Below are 24,756 nucleotides of genomic sequence, written 5' to 3'. Positions count from 1 at the left end.
TGGAATTGCAAGCTAAAATAACCCTTTTCTCCCCTAAGTTGTTTTTTGTTAGAGTATCTTCTTACAGAAAAATAAATGGAACTGAGACACTGGGGGAGGGCCTTTATGAATCTAGTCAATTTCATGAATATCCTGAGTCTTGTAAGTTGTTTACTTCTTGAGTCTTCTCAGCCTCCTTCCTCCTTCCAGAAAACATTGTTTCAATTCAGAGAAAATATCTACAGAACAATGGAAAACATAGATGCAATTTAAGATATGGGATGAGGACTGGAGAAGTGATTTAGTGTTTAAGAGCATGTACTGCTCTTCCAGAGGACTCAAGTTTGATTCCCAGCACTCTTGTCAGGTGACTCACTGCTGCCTGTAACTCTAGTTCCAGGGAATCCAATGCCTCTAGCCTCTGTGGCACCAGCTGGGGACCAATAATTCAGCACACAAGCCTGTAGTAGACATTCCATATCTAAGCACAATGTTTTGTTCCCCCACCTAAAGAGTCAGAATTCTGGGCTAGAGCATCCAATTGTTCAAATACAGGACATCTGCCAGTATTATGGATGGCCAGAAGAGTATGAGGAAGGATCATCCCTTTAGTTTCCCAGCATCTGGGTTTCTGCCTCCCTCTAAGACTAGGAAGCACAGGAGAGATTTCTCCAAAGTTGGCATTTGCACCTGGGATACATGGTTCTGGAATCTACTCTTAGCAACCCCATTGTCACTCAGAGGTTTCTTAGGAGTAGACCAGGTCCATTGCATGGGGCTGAACAAAAGAAAAACAATGGCGTTTTATTTCTATTGTGAGGGGTGACTGCTATGTTGTTTAATACAAATCCAAATGTTGCATCTACCCTTTATAAATGCTAAGCTTGTGCTATATAAGTCAAAGTTCTTCTAATTTATTCTTGGGATGTAAGGCTTTAAAGAAATGTTAGCAAGGTAAATGTGAACAGGACAAGAATGGACTCACTTGGCAACTGATGTGACAAGCCCTTGGAGATATTCAGTAGAGACACCTTGCTGTATCATATATTTCTCCATTCAAACTCTGGCAGATGGGGACCTTTTTTCAAGGACTGGGTCTTGTGGTCTGTAAGATGGGAATAGGTGAGTCTCCCCCAATGGGTCTGATATTTTAGACTGTATGTCCTGAACCTGTTACCACCAAACTCAGGGTGACAGCTATTTGTGGCATTTTCCTTGAATGCTGTTTTCTGTCTTTTGTTTTCAGGTGAATTCACTGCAGGATACATCCAGTTCAGAGTGTTTAACAATGAGGGAGCAGCCAACGCCTTGTGTGTTGGGATGAGGGTCACTGGATGTAACACTGAGCATGTGAGTCTGTGTAGTGTCCAAAGAGGCTCATGAATAAGACTGAGATTGTCAGTGTATATCTGTGTATATTGAGTGTGGGAGACTATCATATTAGTGTGTGTATGGCTATGAGAGTGTGACCTTTCCTTGTACCTTTTTTGGTCTAGATACAGAAATCCTGTCTTGTTGAAAACTATAGTCCACATTATACTTCTAATGCACTGTTGCTGTTCGCTTAGATTTTAGGATAAAACTATCAGTTACCTGGAGTCAAGGTGACACTTATATTCAGGAGCTCTATGATAAGTAACAGTCATTTACCATCCACTGTAGTCTGCTTCTCTACTATGAATGTTTGTGTTTTATTTCACTTCATTATCATGATAACCCTTGAGCTCTGAACTATGACTAATCCATTTTACAGATTTGGAGACTGGCGCACTTAAGGGCCAGGAACTTGCCTGAGAGCACAGGGCATCATCAGGAGAGTCTGTATTTGCAGTAGGGAAACTTGCCTATAGAATTAAATCCTAGCAACCCTGATATCATCCAGTGGTTTCTCAGGAACAGGCCAGATTGTAGATGTAACAGTTTTATTAAATAAGAAACACAGAGCCAAATGCAGAGTTAAAAGCCCAAGAGGTTAGAGCAGGAACTGAGAGCTGAGACTTAAAACCACCTTCTTACCCTTCCTGCCGCTGGTATCCTTCCCCTCAGAAAGAGACCTACTTCCTGTGTATCTGTCTTTTTATTGACTTTCTGTTCTGCCTTCTCACTGGTTGTAAACCAAACCACATGACCTCTTTGTCACTGCCTGTCTATACAGACCTCTAGGTCTCTATGGTTGGTATTGAGATTAAAGGCGTGTGTCTCCATGCTGGCTGTATCCTTGAACACACAGAGTTCTGCCTGTCATGTGATCGGTATTAAAGGTGTGTGTTACCACTGCCTGGCTTCTGCTATGGCTTGCTATTAGCTCTGACCCCCAGGCAACTTTATTTATTAACATACAAGTAAAATCACATTTCAGTACAAATAAAATATCACCATACCAGATCCAATGTGTAAGGGATAGAACAACAGAAAAACAGCAACAAACAATCCCTCCTCTTTCTCACCGATTGGACTCCTGGAGCTCCACCTGGGGCCTGGCCGTGGATCTCTGCATCTGCTTCCATCATTCATTGGTTGAGATTTCTAGCAGGACAGTTAGAGTGTTTGCCCATCCCATCACCAGAGTAGGTCAGTTCAGGCTTTCTCTCAACCATGCCAACAGTCTATTGTGGGGGTATCTTTGTGGATTTCTGGGGACCCCTCTAGTACTTTGCTTCTTCCTATTCTCACGTGGTCTTCATTTATCATGGTCTCTTTTCCCTTGTTCTCCCTCTCTGTTCTTCATCCAGCTGGGGTCTCCCACTTGCCTGAGCTCGCTTTCCCTCGACCCTTGCCCTTCATTACCACCCCCCACTCCACGTCCAGTTTGCTCATGTAGATCTCATCCATTTCTCTGTCATTGCGCGATCCCTGTGTCTTTCTTAGGGTCCTGTTTTCTAGGTAGCCTCCCTGGAGTTGTGAGTAGGAGTCTAGTCATCCTTTGTTTTACATCTAGTGAGAACTATTGAGACCAAGATTGGAAGAAGCACAGGGACGAATAGCCAAACTAGTGGAAACACATGAACTATGAACCAATAGCTGAGGAGCCCCCAACTGGTTTAGGCTCTCTGGATAAGTGAGACAGTTGATCAGCTTGAACTGTTTGGGAGGCACCCAGGCAGTGGGACTGGGACCTGTCCTTAGTGCATGAGCTGGCTGTTTGGAACCTGGGGCCTATGAAGGGACACTTTGTTCAGCCTGGGAGGAGGGGATTGGACCTGCCTGGACTGAATCTACTAGGTTGAGCTGAATCCCCAGGGGAGTCCTTGCCCTGGAGGAAATGGGAATTGGGGGTGGGTTGGGGGTAGGGGAGGATGGCGTGGGAGGAGGGAGGACAGAGGACAGGCTCATATGTAATATTAAATCAAATTATAAAAAATATAAAATAAAAAACAAAATGAAAAGCAAAACAAAAACAAACAAACAACAACCCCAAAACATGGTAAAACAACAGAAAAAATAGTTTAATTTCTGTTGTGAGGGGTGACTATAGTGCTATTAATTATAAATCCAAAGATGGAACATATCCTTCATAGATGTTGAGCCTGTGCTGTGTAATTTAAATCTCTTGTTCTTTATTCTTGGCTATAAAAGTTTAAAATTAATGGGGACAAGGGAACTGTATTAGGACCAGAGCATTTACTTGTTCCCTGCTGTGACGGTCCATTGGAGGTTGTCAGTGTGGTCTTGCCGGGTTACTAAATTTCTTCATACAAGCCTCCTGTAGACTAGGGTCTTTTTGAAGACTCACTCTGGACTCTGAGATTTGGAAAAAGCTCCTGTTATCTACGTTTGTGGTTGGGATGTTTCAGGCAATGGTCATGATAGTGTCGGACTCCACCCAGTTTTTCTAATGTCTTGAACTAGAATCTGTGCCTGGCACTGACAATCTCTGCATTGACCTCATGGCAAGGATTTCTAGAATCTGCCTTGAATGCTGTTTTCTACCTTTTCTTTTCAGAGGAATTCACTGCAGGGGTTGTTTAGTTCAGGGTGTTTAATAATGAGAAAGCTGCCACTCCCATGTGTCCTGGCATGAGGGTCACTGGATGTAATTCTGAAATTTGAGTCTTTTTAAAAATATTTTTAGCCGGGCGTTGGTGGCGCACGCCTTTAATCCCAGCACTCGGGAGGCAGAGCCAGGCGGATCTCTGTGAGTTAGAGGCCAGCCTGGGCTACCAAGTGAGCTCCAGGAAAGGCTCAAAGCTACACAGAGAAACCCTGTCTCGAAAAAACCAAAAAAAAATATTTTTAAATTTTTTATATTATGTATATACCTGTGTGATTGTGTGCAGGTATGTGCATATGAGTACAGGTAACCTTGGAAGCCAGAAGAGGGTGTTAGATTCCCTGGAAATTGAGTTACATGGGTTTTGACATGCCTGACATTGGTGCTTGGGAACTGAACTTGGATCCTTCTGCAAAAGCAGCAAGTGTTCTGAACTGCTGAGCCATTTCTCTAACTCCAAACTCATGAGTCTTATTAGGGACCAAGGGGGCCTGTGGTTAGACTGAGTTTTTCAGTGTGTGTTGAGCATGGGAGACTGTCATGGTAGTGTGAGTGAGTGTGACCTTTCCTTATAGCTGGCATGGTCTCAGGGATCAGAACTTCTGTCTAGATACAAATATGCTATCTGGTTGAAGACCAAAGTCAATGTTATATCTCCTAATTCACTGTCGCTGTTTGCTTAGTATTTAGGATAAAGCACTCAGTTACTTGGAGTCAGGGTGACACTTATATTCAGGAAGTGTGTGGAAGCCTTTGGAGGCTGAGACTGTCAGAGAGTCCCCAGGTATTGTCATTCTCCACCCAGGATTTAGCTTTCAGAGTAAAATGATCCTTCCCAGGGTTTGTACAGATGCTTATTGTGTGAAAGGATTAGCGAAAGAGTTTTGGACATCTGGTAGACCTCATCCAGTCTCTCCACCTCCTGATCACAGGCACTTTCTGTGGTTAGAGGTCATCATGTAGACTGATTGGGAGGGGAGGTGCACTCAGTTCCACTGCAGCTGCCTGATACTCCCTTAACCTGGAATCATTAGACCCTTCTGTTTATTTATTTATTTTTCTAGTTTGTGGCAAAAGGCAGGATGAGGTGGGGATTGCCAAGAATAACAAATTCCCTTGGAAGCCAGGCCTCCTCAAAGTAACAGTCTCAGAAAAGGGTCCTGAGCCCCTCACAGGTGGCCCTTTTTGATATTTCATTTCTTGGTCATCAGAGTGTCCATTCTCCTGATAGGATGAGAAGCTTTGCTGACAAGGAGGTCCCCTGATTGTGATGGAAAGTGATGGAGATAATGAAAGGGAAGGTCTCCTTGTGAAAATCTGGTTCCTATTCACCTTTCAGTCATGTCTGAAGAATATGAAATGTAGTGTGCACAGGTCCAATGTGTTATTCGCTTACTGTTTAGCATAGCTTGTTGAGCACCTACACTGTAATGTTACAGGAGACATGCCATGCCATGTACCTTGCTAGCACTTAGTAGGTTATACTTTCACACAAATGTGTAATTGTTATCTGATATGTTTGAAGTACAATAGAAATATAAACTAAGGAGTTTGGGTATGGCTTAGTGGTAAAACTTTTGCCTAACATGCAGAAGGCCCTAGGTTTTGGTTCCTAGTGCCATTAAACAAAAGACAGCAAAACACAAAACAAACAAACAAACAAACAAATGATAGCTAGGGGCTACACTGAGAACTGGGAATGGCAGAGTACTGACTGCAGGAAAGGATTTTTGTTTTTGAGACAGGTCTCATATATCTTAGGTTGGTTCTAAACTCACTGCATAGTGAGGATGTCCTTGGATGTCTGATCCTTCTGTCTTTACCTCATGAGTGCTAGGATGACAGGCCTCTGACAGCACACCCAGTTTATAGGAAAGGTAGTTTTGAGTTGAGTCGGGAAGATGTACAGAAGCTTATGGTGCAGACAAATTTAGGGTAAGTGAACAGTGTATTCCAGTTTTCCAGTGTTTCAGGTAACTTGTGGTATTGAGGAAGAGCAAGCTGTGTTTTAGTTTTGGTGTAGGGATGGATGTAGGGTAGAGGCAAGAGCTGATTTAGGAAGTGTTAACAGGAACAAGATCAAGAAGAAACTTTTACATTACTCTAGTGAGTTTGTACTGCATGTAAATGATGGGAGCCACCGACACATTTTAAAGAGGAAGACTAACTTCATCATCTTTGTGTTAAGATGACACTGATAGCACAAAGTCAACTTTGAGTGGGGAAAGACTAAGCACAAAGCAAGGTGGTTTCCAGGGTCCAAATGAAAGCATGAGGTAGGGCAGTACCTGTGTATGCGACCAGTGAACACTGATGATTTAAAATTTAAGACCAGACAAATACATAGAACGGGAAGAGATATCTAGGATAACCTTTATGCTTCTCACTTGAGTGAGTAAACATCATTGAAAACATCTTATTAAAATTAAATTTACTTAACTAATAACATAAAGGTATAAATTAATAGAATGCTCTGTGACGGGTCAATACATGAATAGATCATGCAATGTTTACATCAGGTTAAGCCTGTCTGTCTCTCAAACATGCATTTCCTTGTGGTGGAAACATTTCAATTGATTTCCTCTAACTTTTGAAGTCTGCAACATACTATCATTGCCTATAATCATATTTCTTTGTAATAGCACACTAGTATTTCTTGGTGTGACAGAACATATTCTGCTACTTGGGAGGTTAAGACATGGACACAGCAAGTTCAAAGTCAATGAATATCATTTATTAAGTCACAATGTGTGAATGAAGACAATGTTTGGAATCAAGAAGGGATTTACACTCATATGCTGCTACATGCTTTGGTCAGTGATGGATTGCTTAGATGGCAGTGGTTTCATGTGGTGGTACTGCCTAGAAACATCATAGTGATTCTAGACTGTTTGAGGACACCCTGTGCTGTTTACACTGTGGTCAGAACAGCCAATGAATTTATCACAATAAATCCCCATTGTTAAGTGGCACATGGCTGTAACTAACCTTGTTTTTCATGTGGAGCTTGAAATGTCCAAATAGTGATTTGAATGTCAGATGGATTTAAAATCTTTAGCTCAAGAAACATCTGGACTGCAGATAGACAGTTTCAACAATCAGTGAATAGTCAGTTAACTGAAGGCAGAGGCATGGCACAAGCTACACGGAACTGGAACATGTGTCCCCTCTGGGAAGTGGTGCTTAAGAAATTCATGAAGGAAAAGTCTAGCCAGGGAACCTGATAACAAAGATTCATAGAAGTAAGGAAGAGACAGTGATGCCACTAAAGCCAATGGATGGATGTTTTATGGATCAAACAGAATGATACCACCAATGGAGAGTCTGAGGAGGGACTAAGAGTTCACTCAGTTTGGCTTTTAAGGTGTGTCTGAGCCTATCAGCTGTAATAGTCAGCCTTCTGCCTCTCTGATTCATACACAAGAGAAAGAGGTTAAGAGGGGGAAAGCCTTGTTTAGTTTCATTCTTTCAGAGATTTTAGCTTGTGGTCAGTTGGTTCCATTGTTGTTAGATCTATGGTGAGACAGAAACATTCTACAGGAAGGGCATATCAGGGCAGTGTGGCTTAGTGAATGGTGACCAGGAGGCTGAGAAACAGCATGAAAGGCCAAGGCAAATCACCTTCAAAATCATGCTTCTTTGTGGGTGAAAAGATGGCGTAGTGGGTAAAAAACTTGGGGTGCAAGTCTGGTAATTTGAGTTCATATCTCTGGAACCCATACAATACCTGCACACAGTAGTGAGGGTATCTGTAATTCCAGTGTCCCCCAGAGAAGGATGGGAGACAGGCAGGGAACCCTCTCAAATCTCTTAGATCAGCTAACATGGTTAACACAGTGGTGAAGAGAACCTGTCTCAAACAAGGTGGAAAGTCAAGGACCAACAACGCCTGGAGATTATCCTCTAATTCTGCTTCCACAGAGGTACATTTGTGTCACAAAGCACATGGCCCCTCTTGCCTGACACATTACACTTCCTTTCCCAGTTATCTAGCTCCTCTAACCAGATGTCCAACCCCATCCATAGATTTACCACCTTCCAATAGTCAGTTCAAAATTGTGAACCCATCAATGATTAGCCAGTTGATGAAAGCAGGGTTCTTATATTCAAGCCTTCCCCAAAGTCCTGCCTCTGGATGTTACTTACACTGGGGACCAGGTCTTCAGTGTATAACACCTTTGGGGAAGACACTTCATATCTGGACCATATTACCAGCTGACCTCTCATTGCTATTTCCTCTCTTCCTTCTTTTCCAGCACTGCATTGGTGGAGGAGGATTCTTCCCAGAAGGTAACCCTCAGCAGTGTGGGGACTTCTCTGCATTTGATTGGAATGGATATGGAACTCACACTGGGTACAGCAGTAGCCGGGAGATAACTGAAGCAGCTGTGCTTCTGTTCTATCGTTGAGAACTTTGTGGTGTGGGACCCAGACTTCTTCTCCAGAGTGTGGCCTCACAGAAAACTTACCTAGTAACTAGAATGCTAATGACACAGGAAAGGAGAATAAATCATGTTCATTACAGGCTTGGTTGGTGTCTTCGTGAATCCCTTTTGTACAGGGATGAGAGATTTCAAAAGAGTTTCTGCTGCCCTGGTTTGTTGTTCTTCAGCTATCAGGACTGAATCCTGATTTAGCAATAGTCTTTTTAAAAAAATTGATTCTTTTCGGTCTGGAGAGATGGCTTAGTGGTTAAGAGCACTGGCTGCTCTTCCAAAGGTCCTGCATTCAATTCCCCAAACCCATCTCTAATGAGATCTGGTGCCCTCTTCTGGCCTGCAGGCAATCATGCAGGCAGAACACTGCATATATAATAATAAATAAATACATCTTTAAAAAAAGGAAAAAAATGATTCTTCTCTCATATATTACATCCTGACAGCAGCCTCCTCTCCCTCCTCTCCTCTCAGTCCCTCCTGTACCCCTCTCCCCCAGATCCACTCCTCCTCCATTTCCCTTTAGTTTTTTTTGTTTGTTTTTGTTTTTAGAGACAGGGTTTCTCTGTGTAGCTTTGTGCCTTTTCTGAAACTCGTTTTGTAGACCAGGGTAGCCTCAAACTCACAGAGATTCACCTGCCTCTGCCTCCCGCGTGCTGGGACTAAAGGCGTATGCCACCACCACCCAGCTCATTTCCCTTCAGAAAAGGACAGGCTTCCCAGGGCTATAGACCAAACATGGCATATCAAGTTACAATAAGCCTAGGCACATCCCCTCATATTAAGGCTGGCAACTCAGTAGGAGGAAGAGGGTGTTAAGAGCAGGCCAAAGAGTTAGAGACAACCTCAACTCCTACTTTATTAGTTCTACAAGGAGACCAAGCTATGCAACCATAACATATGTAGAGGACCTAGGTCACACCCATATAGGATCCCTGATTAGTTCTGTCTCTGTGAGCCCCTATGAATTCTGGTTAGTTGATTCTGTGGGCCATGTTCTTGTGGTGTTTTTGACCACTCTGGCTCCTATAATCCTTCCTCTCCATCTAGCACAGGATTCCCCAAGCTTCACCTAATGTTCAGCTGTGGGTCTCTGCATCTGCTCTCATCAGTTGCTGGATGGAGCCTCTCTGATGATGATTATGCTAGGCTCTAGTCTACAAGTATAGCAGAATATCATTAGGAATCATTTCATTGACTCCCTCCCAGTCACATTTGGTCTATCCTTGGCTCTGGGCTATCTAGACTCTGGTTCCTTGCCCTCCAGATATTTTTCAGGCATGGGCTTCCTCTCATGGCCTGGGTCACAAGTTGGACCAGCCATTGGTTGGCCACTCCCAGAAATTCTGTACCATCTGTATCCTAGCACATCATGTAGCCAGGACAAATTGTAGTTTAAAGGTTTTGTAGCTAGGTTGGTGTCCCAATCCTTCCACTGGAAGACTTGTCTGGTTACAGAAGATGGAGAGTTCAGGATCCTTATTATCTATTCCGAGGCATTTTCACTTGGGCCACTGTCTTAGGGTTTTAATTGCTGTGAAGAGACACTGTGCCCTGTTGCTTTTCTTGGGCACAGAGGCTGTGCATTAATCTGCTGCTGTTTTAGCCAGCAAATGTGGTTCTGTAGTCATTGGCCTACTTCTGTGGCAGTGGCCCAGCCATTCAGGCCACTGCCTGGTGGCAATTCTTTTTCCACAGGCACCAGGTATGTTACTGCTGCCAAATATAGCTTTTAATTAAATCTTTATCATTCTATTTATTAATAAGACCCTGGAGTCAAAGGCTGGGTTGAAAACTTGCCAGCTCAGAGAGGATGAGTAGCAACTTGATGACCTTCTCTCTTTGCTGACATCTCTGAAAGAGCAAGTCCTTCCATTCTGCCAAAACAAAAGAACTCACTCTACACTAAGTTCCTCCCTATTACTTCCTGTGCATCTCTCTATCATCCTCCAGACACCCTGTCACTCTCTATGATTACTTTCTGTCAGCTAGTTGCTAACTCCTGACCTAAGGTTGATTTTTTTTTAATTATGCAAACTCGGGGTTCACAGTGTGATTGAACATCCCACAGCAATGACAATGGCAACTCTTATAAAGGAAAAGATTTAATTGGGTAGCTGCTTACATTTTCAGAGGTTGAGTCCATTATCATCATGGTGGAGAGCATGGCAGTGTGCAGGTGGACATGGTACTGGAGAAGTAGCTGAGAGTCTTACATTTTTCAGGAAACAGGAAGAGGACTGACTATCACACTAAGTGAAGCTTAGGAAAGAGACTTCAAAGCCTGCCTCCACAGTGACACACTTCTTCCAACAAAGCCACTCCTACTAGTTCCACTCCCTTTGAGGGTCATTTTCTTTCAAACTGCCAAGGTCACCATTGTAGATTCCAGGGAGTTTCCGCTGCACCAGGATTCTACCTTGCTTGAAATGGTTCCAATTCCAGGCATCTCTCCCAGTACTCTCTCTCCACCCTCCAATCTGGTTCCTCCTGTTCCCACCCCTAGTGCACTCTTTTTTTTTTTTTTTTCCGTTTTTCGAGACAGGGTTCCTCTGCGTAGCTTTGCACCTTTCCTGAAATTCAGTAGCTTTGTGCCTTTCCTGGAACTCACTCTGTAGACCAGGCTAGCCTCGAACTCACAAAGATCCGCCTGCCTCTGCCTCTGAGTGCTGGGATTAAAGGCGTGCGCTGTGGTGGTAATCTAATTGTACTGAAATGTGATTTTGATTGTATGTTAATAAATAAAGTTGCCCGGGGGTCAGAGCTATTAGAGCCATAGCAAGAGTGTGGCGGTGGTGGCACACGCCTTTAATCCCATAGATATCTGTGTGTTCAGGGATATAGCCAGCATTGGAGACATATGCCTTTAAGACGAGGCAGTCACGTGTTTGGGTTTACAACCAATGAGAAGGCAGAACAAAATACTTTAAATAGACGAACAGACAGGAAATAGAACCCTCATTCGGGAAGCTGGGACACCGCAGGCGGAAGGGTGAGATTTTAGCTCTGAGCTCTGACCTCTCGGCTTTCTCTTTTGCATTGTTTCTGTGTTTCTTATTTAATAAGATGGTTGGTTACATCTATAGTGCGCCACCACTGCCTGGCTCCTAGTGTACTCTTGAAATCAATTCTTTGTGTTTTCTTGAGATATGATTTCTCTGTGTAATAGCCCCAGCTGTCTTGGAAATCTCTTTATTGACCAGGTTCAAACTTACAGAAATTTATATACCTCTGCCTCCTGAGTGCTGGGATTAAAGGTGTGGGTCCCTACACCTGGCTACACAAAATCTATTCAATTTCCCTTTTTTAGAGAGATCCATGTGTCCCTTTGAGCCCTCCTTGTTCCTTAGCCTCTCTTGGTCTGTGGATTGTAGCCTGATTATCCTTTACTTTACAGCTAATATTCATCTATAAGTGAGTGTATACCATGTTTTTCTTACTGGGTCTGGGTTACCTCACTCAGGATAATTTTTTTCTAGTTTCATCCATTTGCCTGCAAGTTTCATGATTTAAAAAAACCAGCTGACTAATACTCCATTGTATAAATGTATATGATCTTTATTCTTTGGTTGAGTGATATCCATGATGTTCCCAATTTCTGGCTATTTTGAATAGAGCTGCTATGAACATAGTTGAGCAAGTATCCTTGTGGTAGGATGGAGTGTCCTTTCGGTACATACCTGAGAGTGTCATAGCTGGGTCTTGGGGGTGGGTGGATTCCATATAGTCTCAGAAGCCACCTTAATTGATTTCCAAAGTGGTTGTACAAGTTTGCACTTCCACCAGTAATTGAAGAGTGTTCCTCTTGCTCTGCATCCTTGTCAGCATGAGCTGTCACTTGTGTTTTTTATCTTAGCCATTCTGATAGGTGTAAGATGGAATCTCAGTGTCATCTTGATTTGCATTTCTCTGATAGCTAAGGATGTTAAACTTTTCTTAAAATGTTTCTCAGCCATTTGATATTCCTCTGTTAAGAATTCTCTGTTTAGATCTCTACCCCATTTTAAAATTGTACTATTTAGATTATTAATGTGTAGTTTCTTGAGTTCCCAAGTGTTTCTTGAGTTCTTTATATATTTTTGATATTAGCTCTCTGTCAGATGTAGAGATGGTGAAAATCTTTTCTGATTCTGTAGGCTGCCATTTTTGTTCTATTGACCATCCATTGCCTTACAGAAGCTTTTCAGTTTCATGAAATCCATTTATTAATTGTTGATCTTAATGCCTCTGCTACTGATGTTCTGTTCAGGAAGTTGTCTCTTGTGCCAATGTGTTCAAGGCTGTTCCCTACTTTCTCTTCTATTAGGTTAAGTGTATCTGGTTTTATGTTGAGGTCTTTGATCCACTTGGACTTGAGTTTTATGCAGGGTGATAACTGTGGATCTATTTGCATTCTTTTACATACTGACATTCAGTTAGACCAGTATCATTTGCTGAAGATGCTTTCTTTTTTCCATTGTATACTTCTGACTTCTTTATAAAAAGTCTGGTGTCCTTAGGTGTGTGGATTAATGTTTGGGTCTTTGATATGATTCCATCGATCAACATATATGTTTTTATGGCAATAACATGGTTTTTATTACTATGGCTCTGTAGTAAAGTTTGAAATCAGAGACGTTGATATCTCTGGAAGTTCTTTTATTGTACAGGACTGTTTTAGCTATCCTGCATTTTGTTTTTCCATAAGCAGCTGAGTATTGTCCTTTCAAGGTCTTTAAAGAATTGTGTTGGAATTTTGATGGGGACTGTGCTGATTCTTAGAGTTCTTTGGTAAGATGGCCCCTGTTTCTTTTATATATATATATATATAATTTTACAATACCATTCAGTTCTACTTATCAGCCATGGTTCCCCTATTCTCTCCCCTCCCACACCCTCCCCTTACCCCCAGCCTACACCCCATTCCCACCTCCTCCAGGACAAGTCCTCCCCTGAGGACTGCGATAAACCTGGTAGACTCAGTCCAGGCAGGTCCAGTCCCTTCCTCCCAGACTGAGTCAAGTGTCCCTGCATAAGCTCCAGGTTTCAAACAGCCAACTCATGCAATGAGCACAGGACTTGGTCCCACTGCCTAGTTGCCTCCCAAAATGATCAAGCCAATCAACTGTCTCACCTATTCAGAGGGCCTGATCCAGCTGGGGGCCCCTCAGCCTTTGGTTCATAGTTCATGTGTTTCCATTCATTTGGCTCTTTTTTTTTCAATAATTGAGTAAAACTGAAATTTATTATAAGCCACAGTCATCCTAGGGACCTCCATGCTATATATATAGCCTCTATGGTTCTATGGGTTGTGGTCTGATTGTTCTTTATTTTATATCTAGAATCCACCTATGAGTGAGTACATACCATGACTGTCTTTCTGGGTTTGGGTTTCCTCACTCAGGATGATTTTTTTTCTAGTTCCATCCATTTGCCTGCAAATTTCATGCTTTCATTGTTTTTCTCTGCTGAGTAGTACTCTATTGTGTATATGTACCACATTTTTTTCATCCATTCTTCTGTTGATGGGCATCTAGGTTGTTTCCAGGTTCTGGCTATTACAAATAGTGCTGCTATGAACATAGCTGAGCATGTATCTTTATGGTATGAATCAGCATTCCTTGGGTATATGCCCAAGAGTGGGATGGCTGGGTCTTGAGGTAGTTCGATTCCTAATTTTCTGAGAAACCACCATACTGATTTCCACAGTGGTTGTACAAGTTTACATTCCCACCAACAGTGGAGAAGTGTTCCCTTTGCTCCACATCCTCTCCAACATTGGCTGTCATTGGTGTTTTTGATCGTAGCCATTCTAACAGGTGTAAGGTGGTATCTCAGAGTCGTTTTGATTTGCATTTTTCTGATGATTAAGGATGTTGAGCATTTCTTTAAATGTCTTTCAGCCATTTGTAGTTCTTGTTTTGTGAATTCTCTGTTTAGCTCTTTAGCCCATTTTTTAATTGGACTGTTCAGTACTTTGATGTCTAGTTTCTTGAGTTCTTTATATATTGTGGAGATCAATCCTCTGTCAGATGTGGGGTTGGTGAAGATCTTTTCCCATTCTGTTGGCTGTCTTTTTGTCTTATTGACTGTGTCTTTTGCCCTGCAAAAGCTTCTTAGTTTTGAGAGGTCCCATTTATTAATTGTTGTGCTCAGGGTCTGTGCTGTTGGTGTTTTATTTAGGAAATGGTCTCCGGTGCCAATGCATTCAAGAGTGCTTCCTATTTTCTTTTCTATTAAGTTTAGTGTAACTGGATTTATGTTTAGGTCTTTGATCCACTTGGACTTGAGTTTTGTGCATGGAGACAGATATGGATCTATTTGCAATCTTTTACATATTGACATCCAGTTATGCCAGCACCATTTGTTGAAGATACTTCCTTTGTTCCATTGTATAGTTTTGGCTCCTTTGTCAAAAACCAGGTGTTCATATGTGCATGGATTAATGTCAGGGTCTTCAATTCGATTCCATTGGTCCGTATGTCGGTTTTTATACCAGTACCAAGCTGTTTTTATTACTATAGCTCTATAGTAGAGTTTGAGGTCAGGGATGATGATGCCTCCAAGGGTTGCTTTATCGTATAGGATTCTTTTAGCTATCCTGGGTCTTTTGTTTTTCCATATAAAGTTGAGTATTTTTCTTTCCAAGTCTGTGAAGAATTGTGTTGGGATTTTGATGGGGATTGCATTGAATCTGTAGATTGCTTTTGGTAAGATTGCCATTTTTACAATATTAATCCTACCTATCCATGAGCATGGGAGATCCTTCCATTTTTTGATATCTTCTTCAATTTCTTTCTTTAGAGATTTAAAGTTCTTATCAAAAAGGTCCTTCACTTGTTTAGTTAGTGTTATCCCAAGGTATTTTATATTATTTGTGGCTATTGTAAAGGGTGATGTTTCTCTGACTTCTTTCTCAGCCCTTTTATCATTTGTGTATAGGAGGGCTACTGATTTTTTTGAGTTGATCTTGTATCCTGCCACTTTACTGAAGGAGTTTATCAGCTGTAGGAGTTCCCTGGTAGAGTTTTTGGGGTCACTTATGTATACTATCATATCATCTGCAAATAGTGAAAGTTTGACTTTTTCCTTGCCAATTTGTATCCCTTTGATCTCCTTTTGTTGTCTTATTGCTCTAGCTAGAACTTCTAGTACTATATTGAATAAATATGGGGAGAGTGGACAGCCTTGTCTTGTTCCTGAATTTAGTGGTATCGCTTTGAGTTTCTCTCCATTTAATTTGATGTTTGCTGTTGGCTTGCTATAAATTGCTTTTATTATGTTTAGAAATGTTCCTTGTATTCCTGATCTTTCTAAGACCTTTATCATGAAGGGGTGTTGGATTTTGTCAAAGGCTTTTTCAGCATCTAAGGAGATGATCATGTGGTTTTTTTCTTTCAGTTTGTTTATATGATGTATTACATTGACTGATTTCCGTATGTTGAACCATCCTTGCATCCCTGGGATGAATCCTACTTGGTCGTGATGGATGATTGTTTTGATGTATTCTTGGATTCGGTTTGCCAATATTTTGTTGAGTATTTTTGCATCAGTGTTCATGAGGGAGATTGGTCTGTAGTTCTCTTTCTTTGTTGCATCTTTGTGTGGTTTGGGTATCAGGGTAATTGTAGCCTCATAAAAAGAGTTTGGTAGTGTTCCTTCTGTTTCTATTGTGTGGAACACTTTGAAGAGTATTGGTATTAGTTCTTCTTTGAAAGTCTGGTAGAATTCTGCACTGAAACCATTTGGTCCTGGGCTTTTTTTGGTTGGGAGACTTTTGATGACTGTTTCTATTTCTTTAGGGGTTATTGGTCTATTTAAATGGTTTATCTGGTCTTGATTTAATTTTGGTATGTGGTATTTATCCAGAAAATTGTCCATTTCTTCCTGGTTTTCCATTTTTGTGGAGTACAGGTTTTTGAAGTATGATCTGATGATTCTCTGGATTTCCTCGTTGTCTGTTGTTATGTCTCCCTTTTCATTTCTGATTTTGTGAATTTGGGTGCTCCCTCTTTGCCTTTTGGTTAATTTGGCTAGGGGTTTGTCTATCTTGTTGATTTTTTTCAAAGAACCAACTTTTTGTTTCATTGATTTTTTTTGTATTGTTCTCTTGTTTTCTATTTTGTTGATTTCAGCCCTCAATTTGATTATTTCCTGGCATCTATTTCTCCTGGGTGAGTTTGTTTCTTTTTGTTCTAGAGCTTTCAGTTGTGCTGTTAATTCATTGGTATGGGATTGCTCCATCTTCTTTATGTGTGCATTTAGAGCTATGAATTTTCCTCTTAGCACTGCTTTCATAGTGTCCCATAAGTTTGGGTATGTTGTACTTTCATTTTCATTGAATTCTAGGAAATTTTAATTTCTTTCTTTATTTCTTCCTTGACCCATTGATGTTTCAGGTGTGCATTATTCAGTTTCCATGAGTTTGTGGATTTTCTATAATTTTTGTTGTTGTTGAGGTCTAACTTTAAGGCATGGTGGTCTGATAAGATACAGGAGGTTATTCCAATTTTTTTGTATCTGTTGAGATTTGTTTTGTGTCCAAGCATGTGGTCAATTTTTGAGAAGGTTCCATGGGGTGCTGAGAAGAAGGTATATTCTTTTGTGTTAGGATGGAATATTCTGTAGATATCTATTAGGTCCATTTGAGTCATAACATCTGTTAGGTCCTTTATTTCTTTGTTAAGTTTCAGTCTGGTAGATCTATCTTTTGGTGAGAGTGGTGTGTTAAAATCTCCCACTACTAATGTGTGGGGTTTGATGTGCATTTTAAAGTTTAGTAGTGTTTCTTTTATGAATGTGGGTGCTTTTGTATTTGGAGCATAAATGTTTAGAATCGAGACTTCATCTTGGTGGATTTTTCCCGTGATAAATATGTAATGTCCATCCTGGTCTCTTTTGATTGATTTTAGTTTGAAGTCTATTTTATTAGATATTAGGATAGCTACACCAGCTTGTTTCTTAGGTCCATTTGCTTGGAAAGCCTTTTCCCAGCCCTTTACTCGGAGGTAGTGTCTGTCTTTGAAGTAAAGGTGTGTTTCTTGTATGTAGCAGATGGATGGGTCCTGTTTTCTTATCCATTCTGTTAGCCTGTGTCTTTTTATAGGTGAATTGAGACCATTGATATTGATGGATATTAATGACCAGTAATTGTTAATTCCTGTTATTTTTTGTGGTTGTGTTGTGTTGTCCTTCTGTGGTGTATGTTGGTGTGAGATTATCTATTGCTTGATTTTTCATGGATGTGTTTAGCTTCTTTGGGTTGGATTTTCCCTTCTAGTGCTTTCTGTAGGGCTGGGTTTGTGGACAGGTATTGATTAAATCTGTTTTTATCCTGGAATATTTTGTTTACTCTGCCTATGGTGATTGAGAGTTTTGCTGGGTATAATAGTCTGGGTTGGCATCCGTGGTCTCTTAGTGTCTGCATGAGATTTGTCCATGATCTTCTAGCTTTCATAGTCTCTCTTGAGTAGTCTGGTGTCATTCTGATTGGTTTGCCTTTATATGTTACTTGGTCTTTTTCCTTTGTGGTCCTTAATATTTTTTCTTTATTCTGTGTGTTTAGTGTTTTGATTATTATGTGGCGAGGGAACTTTTTTTTTTTTTTTGGATCCAGCCTATTCAGCATGTTCTGTGTTCTGTAAGCTTCTTTTATCTTCATAGGTATTTCTTTAGGTTAGGAAAGTTTTCTTCTATGATTTTGTTGAATATATTTTCTGTGCCTTTGAGTTGGTATTCTTCTCCTTCTATCCCTATTATTCTTAAGTTTGGTCTTTTCATAGTGTCCCAAATTTCCTGGACGATTTGTGTTACGACTTTTTTGTCTTTAGTGTTTTCTTTGACTGACGAATCTATTTTCTCTATCGTGTCTTCAGTGTCAGATTCTCTGTTCCGTCTCTTGCAATCGGTTGGTTATGCTTGTGTCTGTAGTTCCTGTTCGTTTAGTCAGGATTTCTATTTCCAGCATTCCCTCAGCATGTGTTTTCTTTATTGTCTCAAATTCATTTTTCAGATCTTGGAATGTTTCTTTCATCTGTTTAATTGCTTTTTCTTGGCTTGATTTGATTTCTTCCCATTTTTGTTCGTTTTTTTCTTCCATTTCTTTAAGGGAGTTTTTTATTTCCTCTTTAATGGAGTTTTTCATTTCCTCTTTAAGGGAAGTTTTTATTTCCTCTTTAAGGTAGTTTTTCATTTCCTCTTTAAGGAAAGTTTTTATTTCCTCTTTGAGGGAATGTTTTATTTTTTTCTTTAAGGGCCTCTATCATCTTCTTAAAGTCATTTTTAGGGTTGATTTCTTCTGTTTCTTCTGTCATGGTATGTTTAGGTCTTGCAGGTGTAGAATCACTAGGTTCTGATGTTGCCATATAGGTCTTTATGTTGTTGCCTGTATTTTTGCACTGGCATCTACTCATCTCTTCCTCTGTGCAGTGCAGGTGGTGTCTGTGTCTGAGAGTGCCTCTCTTGTTCTAATTTTTAGTCTTGGTTTAGTAGGGGTTCTTGGTTAAATTGGTGCTATTGGGCTATTTCTTCAGGGGCAGCTGATTTCAGTCGGTGAAGTATATACTTCTGATTCTGGTGATCTGGTTTGGTGGCTGGGTAGCGCCTTCTGTGTTCCCAGGTCACGTTTTGTTCATTTGTCAACTCCTCAGCTGATCTTGTTTCTTCAGACTTTAAACTGTAGGCATCTGAATCCTCTCCCAGATGGGTTTCAGCTGAGCAGGGTAGTCTCACCAACACCTCCAAGTTGTTGGGTTTCACAGGATCAGCAGCTGGGCCCTGGGTTGTCCTCAGACGGAGTGTTCAGATTCGTTCTGGTTCCGACCCACGGAGATAGCTTCTTCCCCAGGTGTTGGGGTTAGAGGCATCCCTGTTCCAAGCTGCGTCTGCTTGTCTCCGTCCCTGGGCCTGTCTACCTCTGTGGTCCGCCGCCGGGCCTGTATGTCTCTGCTGGCTGCCACCGGGCCTGAATGTCCAGCCCCTGTTTCTTGAGTACTGGTATTAAAGGCATGTACTGGCTCTAAGCTTTAAAACTTCACTGGGTGGGATCTTGCCCTGATGTTACCATTCCCTTTATTCCATTTCTTAATCTTTCTATCTCCTTGAACACAGGATTTAGCACCATTCCACTTCCTGGTTCTCATCTTCTCCTCAAATTGTACATTTTTGTATTTTTCCTTGCTCAGCCTGTTTCTTCCTTCCTTCCTTCCTTCCTTCCTTCCTTTCTTTTTTATTGTAAATCTATATAAGAGACACCAGTAAAAAAATCACACAACAGAGGCAATACTAGGCTGTTTTGAGACTTCCTCTGCCAACAGATTTAAAATTCAAATCTCTTTACCTTAGCATTAGGTTCTTTGGACAAGGGCAAAAAGCAGTCACATTCTTCACCAAAATATCACAAGAACAATCTCTAGGCCACATATAATATTCTTTTCCTCTAAAACTTCTTGAACCAGGCACTCACAGTTCAAATACCTCTTAGCACCCCTGTCTCCATGCTTCTACTAATATGGCCCATTAATCAGTGCTTAAAATATTCCACTGCTATCGGGGCGGTGGTGGCGCATGCCTTTAATCCCAGCACTTGGGAGGCAGAGGCAGGCGGATCTCTGTGAGTTCAAGGCCAGCCTGGGCTACCAAGTGAGTTCCAGGAAAAGGCACAAAGCTACACAGAGAAACCCTGTCTCGAAACCCCCCCCCCAAAAAAAAAATTCCACTGCTTTCCTAACCCAAACTTCCAAAGTCTGAATAATTCTCCAAACCAAAACTTGGTATGGCCTATCACAGCAAAACCCCAGACCCTGGTACCAACTTCTGTCTTGGTTAGGGTTTCTATTGCTTTGAATAGGCACCATGAAGGAAAACATTTAATGGGATGGCTTACATTTTCAGAGGTTTGGTCCATTGTCATCATGGTGTAACAAGGAGGCATGCAGGCAGACATAGTGCTGGAGAAGGAGCTGAGTGTCCTACATCAGCTGGGTCACTGGGCTTGACATGAGCATATATGAGACCTCTAAGCCCCCATCCACAGTGACACACTTCCTCCAACAAAGCTACACCTACTCCAACAAAGCCACACCTCCTGATAGTATCACTTCTTATCAGCTGATGGGGACCAATTACATTCAAACTATCACAGTGCTGATTTCTGAGTTTGTCTTTGTTGGAAGGGTGCTTTTTTCCCTTGGTTTATGTTTCTTCTTTGGTATTCTGGTCTTTGTGGTCTGTATTTCTGGCAGCTGGTGTGAATTCTAGCCCAGCAGGGAGTCTTTGTCAGAGTTGGGGGCTGGGCTTCTGGCAGCTAGTGTGGCCTTTGGTACAGAAGGGAGTCTGTGTTCTTCTGATGGTCTGGCCTTCACCTGCACAGTGGTGTGTCAGCAGCTTCAGTCTTTTGGATCTCAGTTGTGTAAAAGAATTATGTATGCATGTGTCTCTGTGTGGTAATGTGCAGGTGCCTGCTGAGTCCAGAAGAGATCACTGGATTCCCTACAACTGGAATTTTAGTAAGTTTTGTGTAGCTGGAAAAATTTCCTGTGTCCTGCCTGGACTGTGGTGGGGACAAATCTCTCACCCACAGTCCTGTAACCTTTTATAAAGTAGTTCCACAGAGGCTTAATATAATTTATAACTGCTTGGCCATTAGCTCAGGCTTATTACTGACTAGTTCTTACACTTAAATGAACCAATAATTCCTATTTATGTTTAGCCACATGGCTTAGTACCTTTTCTCAGTTCTGCCTTATCATCTTGCTTTCTCGGTGTCTGGCTGGTGGCTCCTGACTCTGTTCTTCTACTTCTCAGCATCCCTTTAGTCTGCTTGCACTGCCTATACTTCCTGCCTGGTTACTGGCTAATCAGTGTTTTATTAAACCAGTGTTATTATTATTAAACCAGCATTATCCCACAGCATTTCCCCTTTTCTGTCAAGACAAAAAAGGAAAGTTTTAACTTTAACATAGTAAAATTACATATAATAGAACAGTTATCAAGCAAGAATTACAGTTACAATACCTAGTCTATTAGTGTTTGGCAAAATTAAAGAAAATGTTCTATCATTTACCTTATATTTGCGAGTGTCTAAAGTTTCACATCTAATTTATCTTTTATAGTAACCAAGGAAAATTATGATTATAACTATCTAGTCTTCAACTACATCAAAGACCCAGAAGGATATAATATTACCTAAGTAAGCAGGAAGAGCATTGTAAGCAACTTCCAAGAATCTAGAATGACAGAGACAGCTGACTACCCAGACAGTCATTCAAAGTTACTCTGCAATGTTGGGTTATCCATCTTCAGCCTACAGGCCTAGAGTCTCTCAGTCACTTTTCTCTGTGTCCTATAGAATGTCTGTTTCCTCTGTGAAGCAGGAACCTGAAGGACCATTTTGTCTTGCAAAGTTCAGTGGTCACCTTCCTATGGGTCCTGCTTGTCCAGTTTATATAACATATTTTCAGCAGTTTCTTGCTCAAATGGCTATTTTTGCCAAGAAGAAGATAAACTCCATATAGAGTGTCTTCAATGCCTATCTTTCTCTTTGAAGTAAATGGGTGCTGCCAGGAGCAGACATACCTCAATGTCAAGAAAAGTCTAAGTTTTAAAAACAAAATGCCATATTCTGTAGGTCTTTGAAGTATTTGAAGATTACCTACCTAATTGAATTCTATCTATGTATACCCAGAAAACTTAACATGACCATAAGTTTGATTATCATAGATGACTAATTATTAACCAGTATGTCTTAATTATACATTATAATTTCAGTGAGCTGCACAAACATAATACCTTAAACAAGAGTAGAAATATATATACAGTATATCAAAATTAACTTTAAATTTGTAATAAACTAAAATCTATAGCAATGTAAAACATTTTACACAAGTTGTTGCTCTTCAAAAGTAGATTCAATAATTTACCCTTTCATTCTATCATATCTATACTATACATTTCTATATCATATCCTCTTTTTTTCCTTTAGAAAGAGATTGCATTTATAATCAATCTCCTTTAAATAAAAATAAACATTTGTAAACTATAATTTTGGAATTTGGGTGTAGCTTCTCATACTATTTCTACTGGATGGTGGCACTGGCAATCTTGTGGGGATCCTGAGAAAATTAAGAATTATAGTCAAGTGTGACTGGAATAGTCTGTGAGACTGCATTGTCTGAGCCAGTTGCCTTGAAGCTATTCTGGATGCTGGATCATCTGGGCCATGGTGTCACTGGAGATCTTTCAGGGAGTCTTGGCTGATCAAATCTGATGTATCTTTTTTTTTTTTTTTTTGGTTTTTTCGAGACAGGGTTTCTCTGTGTAGCTTTGTGCCTTTCCTGGGACTCACTTGGTAGCCCAGGCTGGCCTCGAACTCACAGAGATCCGCCTGGCTCTGCCTCCCGAGTGCTGGGATTAAAGGCGTGCGCCACCACCGCCCGGCTAAAGACTTTATTTTTTAAAACTATTTCTTTATATAACTGTCTATATTCTTTTTCTTCTCTCTTCCAAGCCTAAATGCACTTTTTTTTACACACATTGTAAACTGTTTAGAGGTTTATTCCATCTGAATCTGTCTTACTGTGAATCTATTGCTTTAAACTACAGTGGCTAGCCAGGTGGTGGTGGTGCACACCTTTAATCCCAGCACTCGGGAGTCAGAGGCAGGCAGATCTCTGTGAGTTAGAGACCAGCCTGGTCTACAAAGCAAGTTCCAGGAAAAGTGCAAAACTACACAGAGAAACCCTGTAAGGAGAAAAAACAAAACAAAACAAAACAAAAACAAAAACAAAACAAAACAAAACAAAAACCACCTAAAAACTGCAGTGCCTAGTACTGAAGTGGAAATGGCTGCTGCCTCCACCAATTTCAGCTACCCAATGTGGCGGTGGTACATTAACCATCAGCTCTGCAAGCCATGTGCTCCACAGAGTCTGGGAGGCAGGGTGTCTGTGCCTCTACCCATAGTGTGTAGCCCAGAAACCTTTTTTTCCTGTACTAGCAAAAGCTAAATCCACCAATCAGTATACTTGGCAGCTTGTAGAAGCTTCTGTATACTGTGGCAGGTATCTGCTGTGCTGCACTCAAGCCCATACACTATGAACTCATACTGTAGCTCAAGTACACACACCACAGCATCTCTGTACCTTGCTGTCTCTATATCTTGGCCCATATGAGACATGAAGTAGAAAGCTGTTTTTGGCTCCATTATTGTGTGTTTAGAAGCCCTTTTTTTTTTAAAACAGATTTAATTCACTTTATTTTTCTTGTATAAAAACCCTTATGTGGTGACCACAGCTGGAGCCTGGGTTCTCTGAACAGACACTCTGGTGTGGGTTTTCACAAGATGGTCAGTAAATTCCTGATAAGGAGATTTGGTGAACACAGTCTCTTTCCAGAGGTCGGGGGTCAGGTAGCTGTAGGTCTTGGAAATGGCATCAAAGGTGGCCTTGGCAAAGTTGCCCAGTGTGGCAGTGCAGCCCCTGGCTGACGTGTAGCAGTCATCAATACCGGCCATCATCAGTAACTTCTTAGGCACAGGAGCAGAGACGATGCCAGTGCCTCTGGGGGCAGGGATGAGACGCACCAACACAGAGCCACAGCGGCCTGTCACTTTGCACGGGACAGTGTGGGGCTTGCCAATCTTGTTCCCCCAGTAGCCTCTCCGCACAGGGACAATGGACAGCTTGGCCAAGATGATGGCCCCTCGGATGGCAGTGGCTACTTCCTTGGAGCACTTCACACCAAGACCAACATGACCATTGTAGTCCCCAATAGCGACAAAAGCCTTGAACCTGGTCCGCTGGCCAGCCCGAGTCTGCTTCTGCACTGGCATGATCTTTAGAACCTCATCCTTTAGAGATGCGCCCAGGAAAAAGTCAATGATCTCGGATTCCTTAATGGGAAGGGAGAACAGGTAGATCTCCTCCAGGGACTTGATCTTCATGTCCTTAACCAGGCGGCCCAGCTTGGTGACGGGGATCCACTCCTTGTCTTCAGCTTTACCTCCACGAGCCCCGCGGCCTCGACCACGGCCACCGCCTCGACCACGACCGCGGCCCCTAAGACTGCTGCCGAATCCTCCGCGGAAGCTGCCTCCTAGTCCTGGGCCCCCGGGTCCTCCGGGCCCTCCCGCTGCACCGGCGTCGTCCGCCATTTGGTGTTTTCCCGAAGAAGAAGAAGAAGCTAGAAGCCCTTTTTAAACTTTTAGGCCTTATGGAAACTCGAGAGACCCACGTTGGTACGCCAAATGTAGTCAGAAGTTTTCCTGTGTCCCACCTGGCCCGCGTTGGGACAAATCTCTCAACCACCACCCTCCAACCTTTTTGTAAAATAATCACACAGAGGCCTAATACTATTTATAACTGTTTGGCCTTT

At 41.6% G+C, this 24,756-nt stretch overlaps 1 protein-coding gene and 1 long non-coding RNA gene across 2 annotated transcripts; one reads left to right on the top strand and one right to left on the bottom strand.

The window, feature by feature from the left end:
* Nucleotides 1-1,269: 1,269 nt before the first annotated feature.
* LOC119089109 lies at nt 1,270-8,264 on the top strand. Its single transcript, XR_005092939.1, has 2 exons — nt 1,270-1,329; nt 8,227-8,264. It is a non-coding gene; the product is annotated as an uncharacterized LOC119089109 (long non-coding RNA).
* Nucleotides 8,265-23,627: 15,363 nt separating this feature from the next.
* Nucleotides 23,628-24,551, bottom strand: LOC114687757 (40S ribosomal protein S2). The gene has a single exon (XM_028862391.2). It carries the CDS (start codon nt 24,533-24,535, stop codon nt 23,660-23,662), a length of 876 nt encoding a protein of 291 aa, XP_028718224.1. The 5' UTR covers nt 24,536-24,551; the 3' UTR covers nt 23,628-23,659.
* Nucleotides 24,552-24,756: the final 205 nt, after the last annotated feature.

Source organism: Peromyscus leucopus, chromosome 15, assembly GCF_004664715.2.
Source record: "Peromyscus leucopus breed LL Stock chromosome 15, UCI_PerLeu_2.1, whole genome shotgun sequence".
Lineage (NCBI taxonomy): Eukaryota > Metazoa > Chordata > Mammalia > Rodentia > Cricetidae > Peromyscus > Peromyscus leucopus.
The sequence above is the reverse complement of the archived record's forward strand: the minus strand, read 5'-3'. Positions and strand labels throughout refer to the sequence as shown.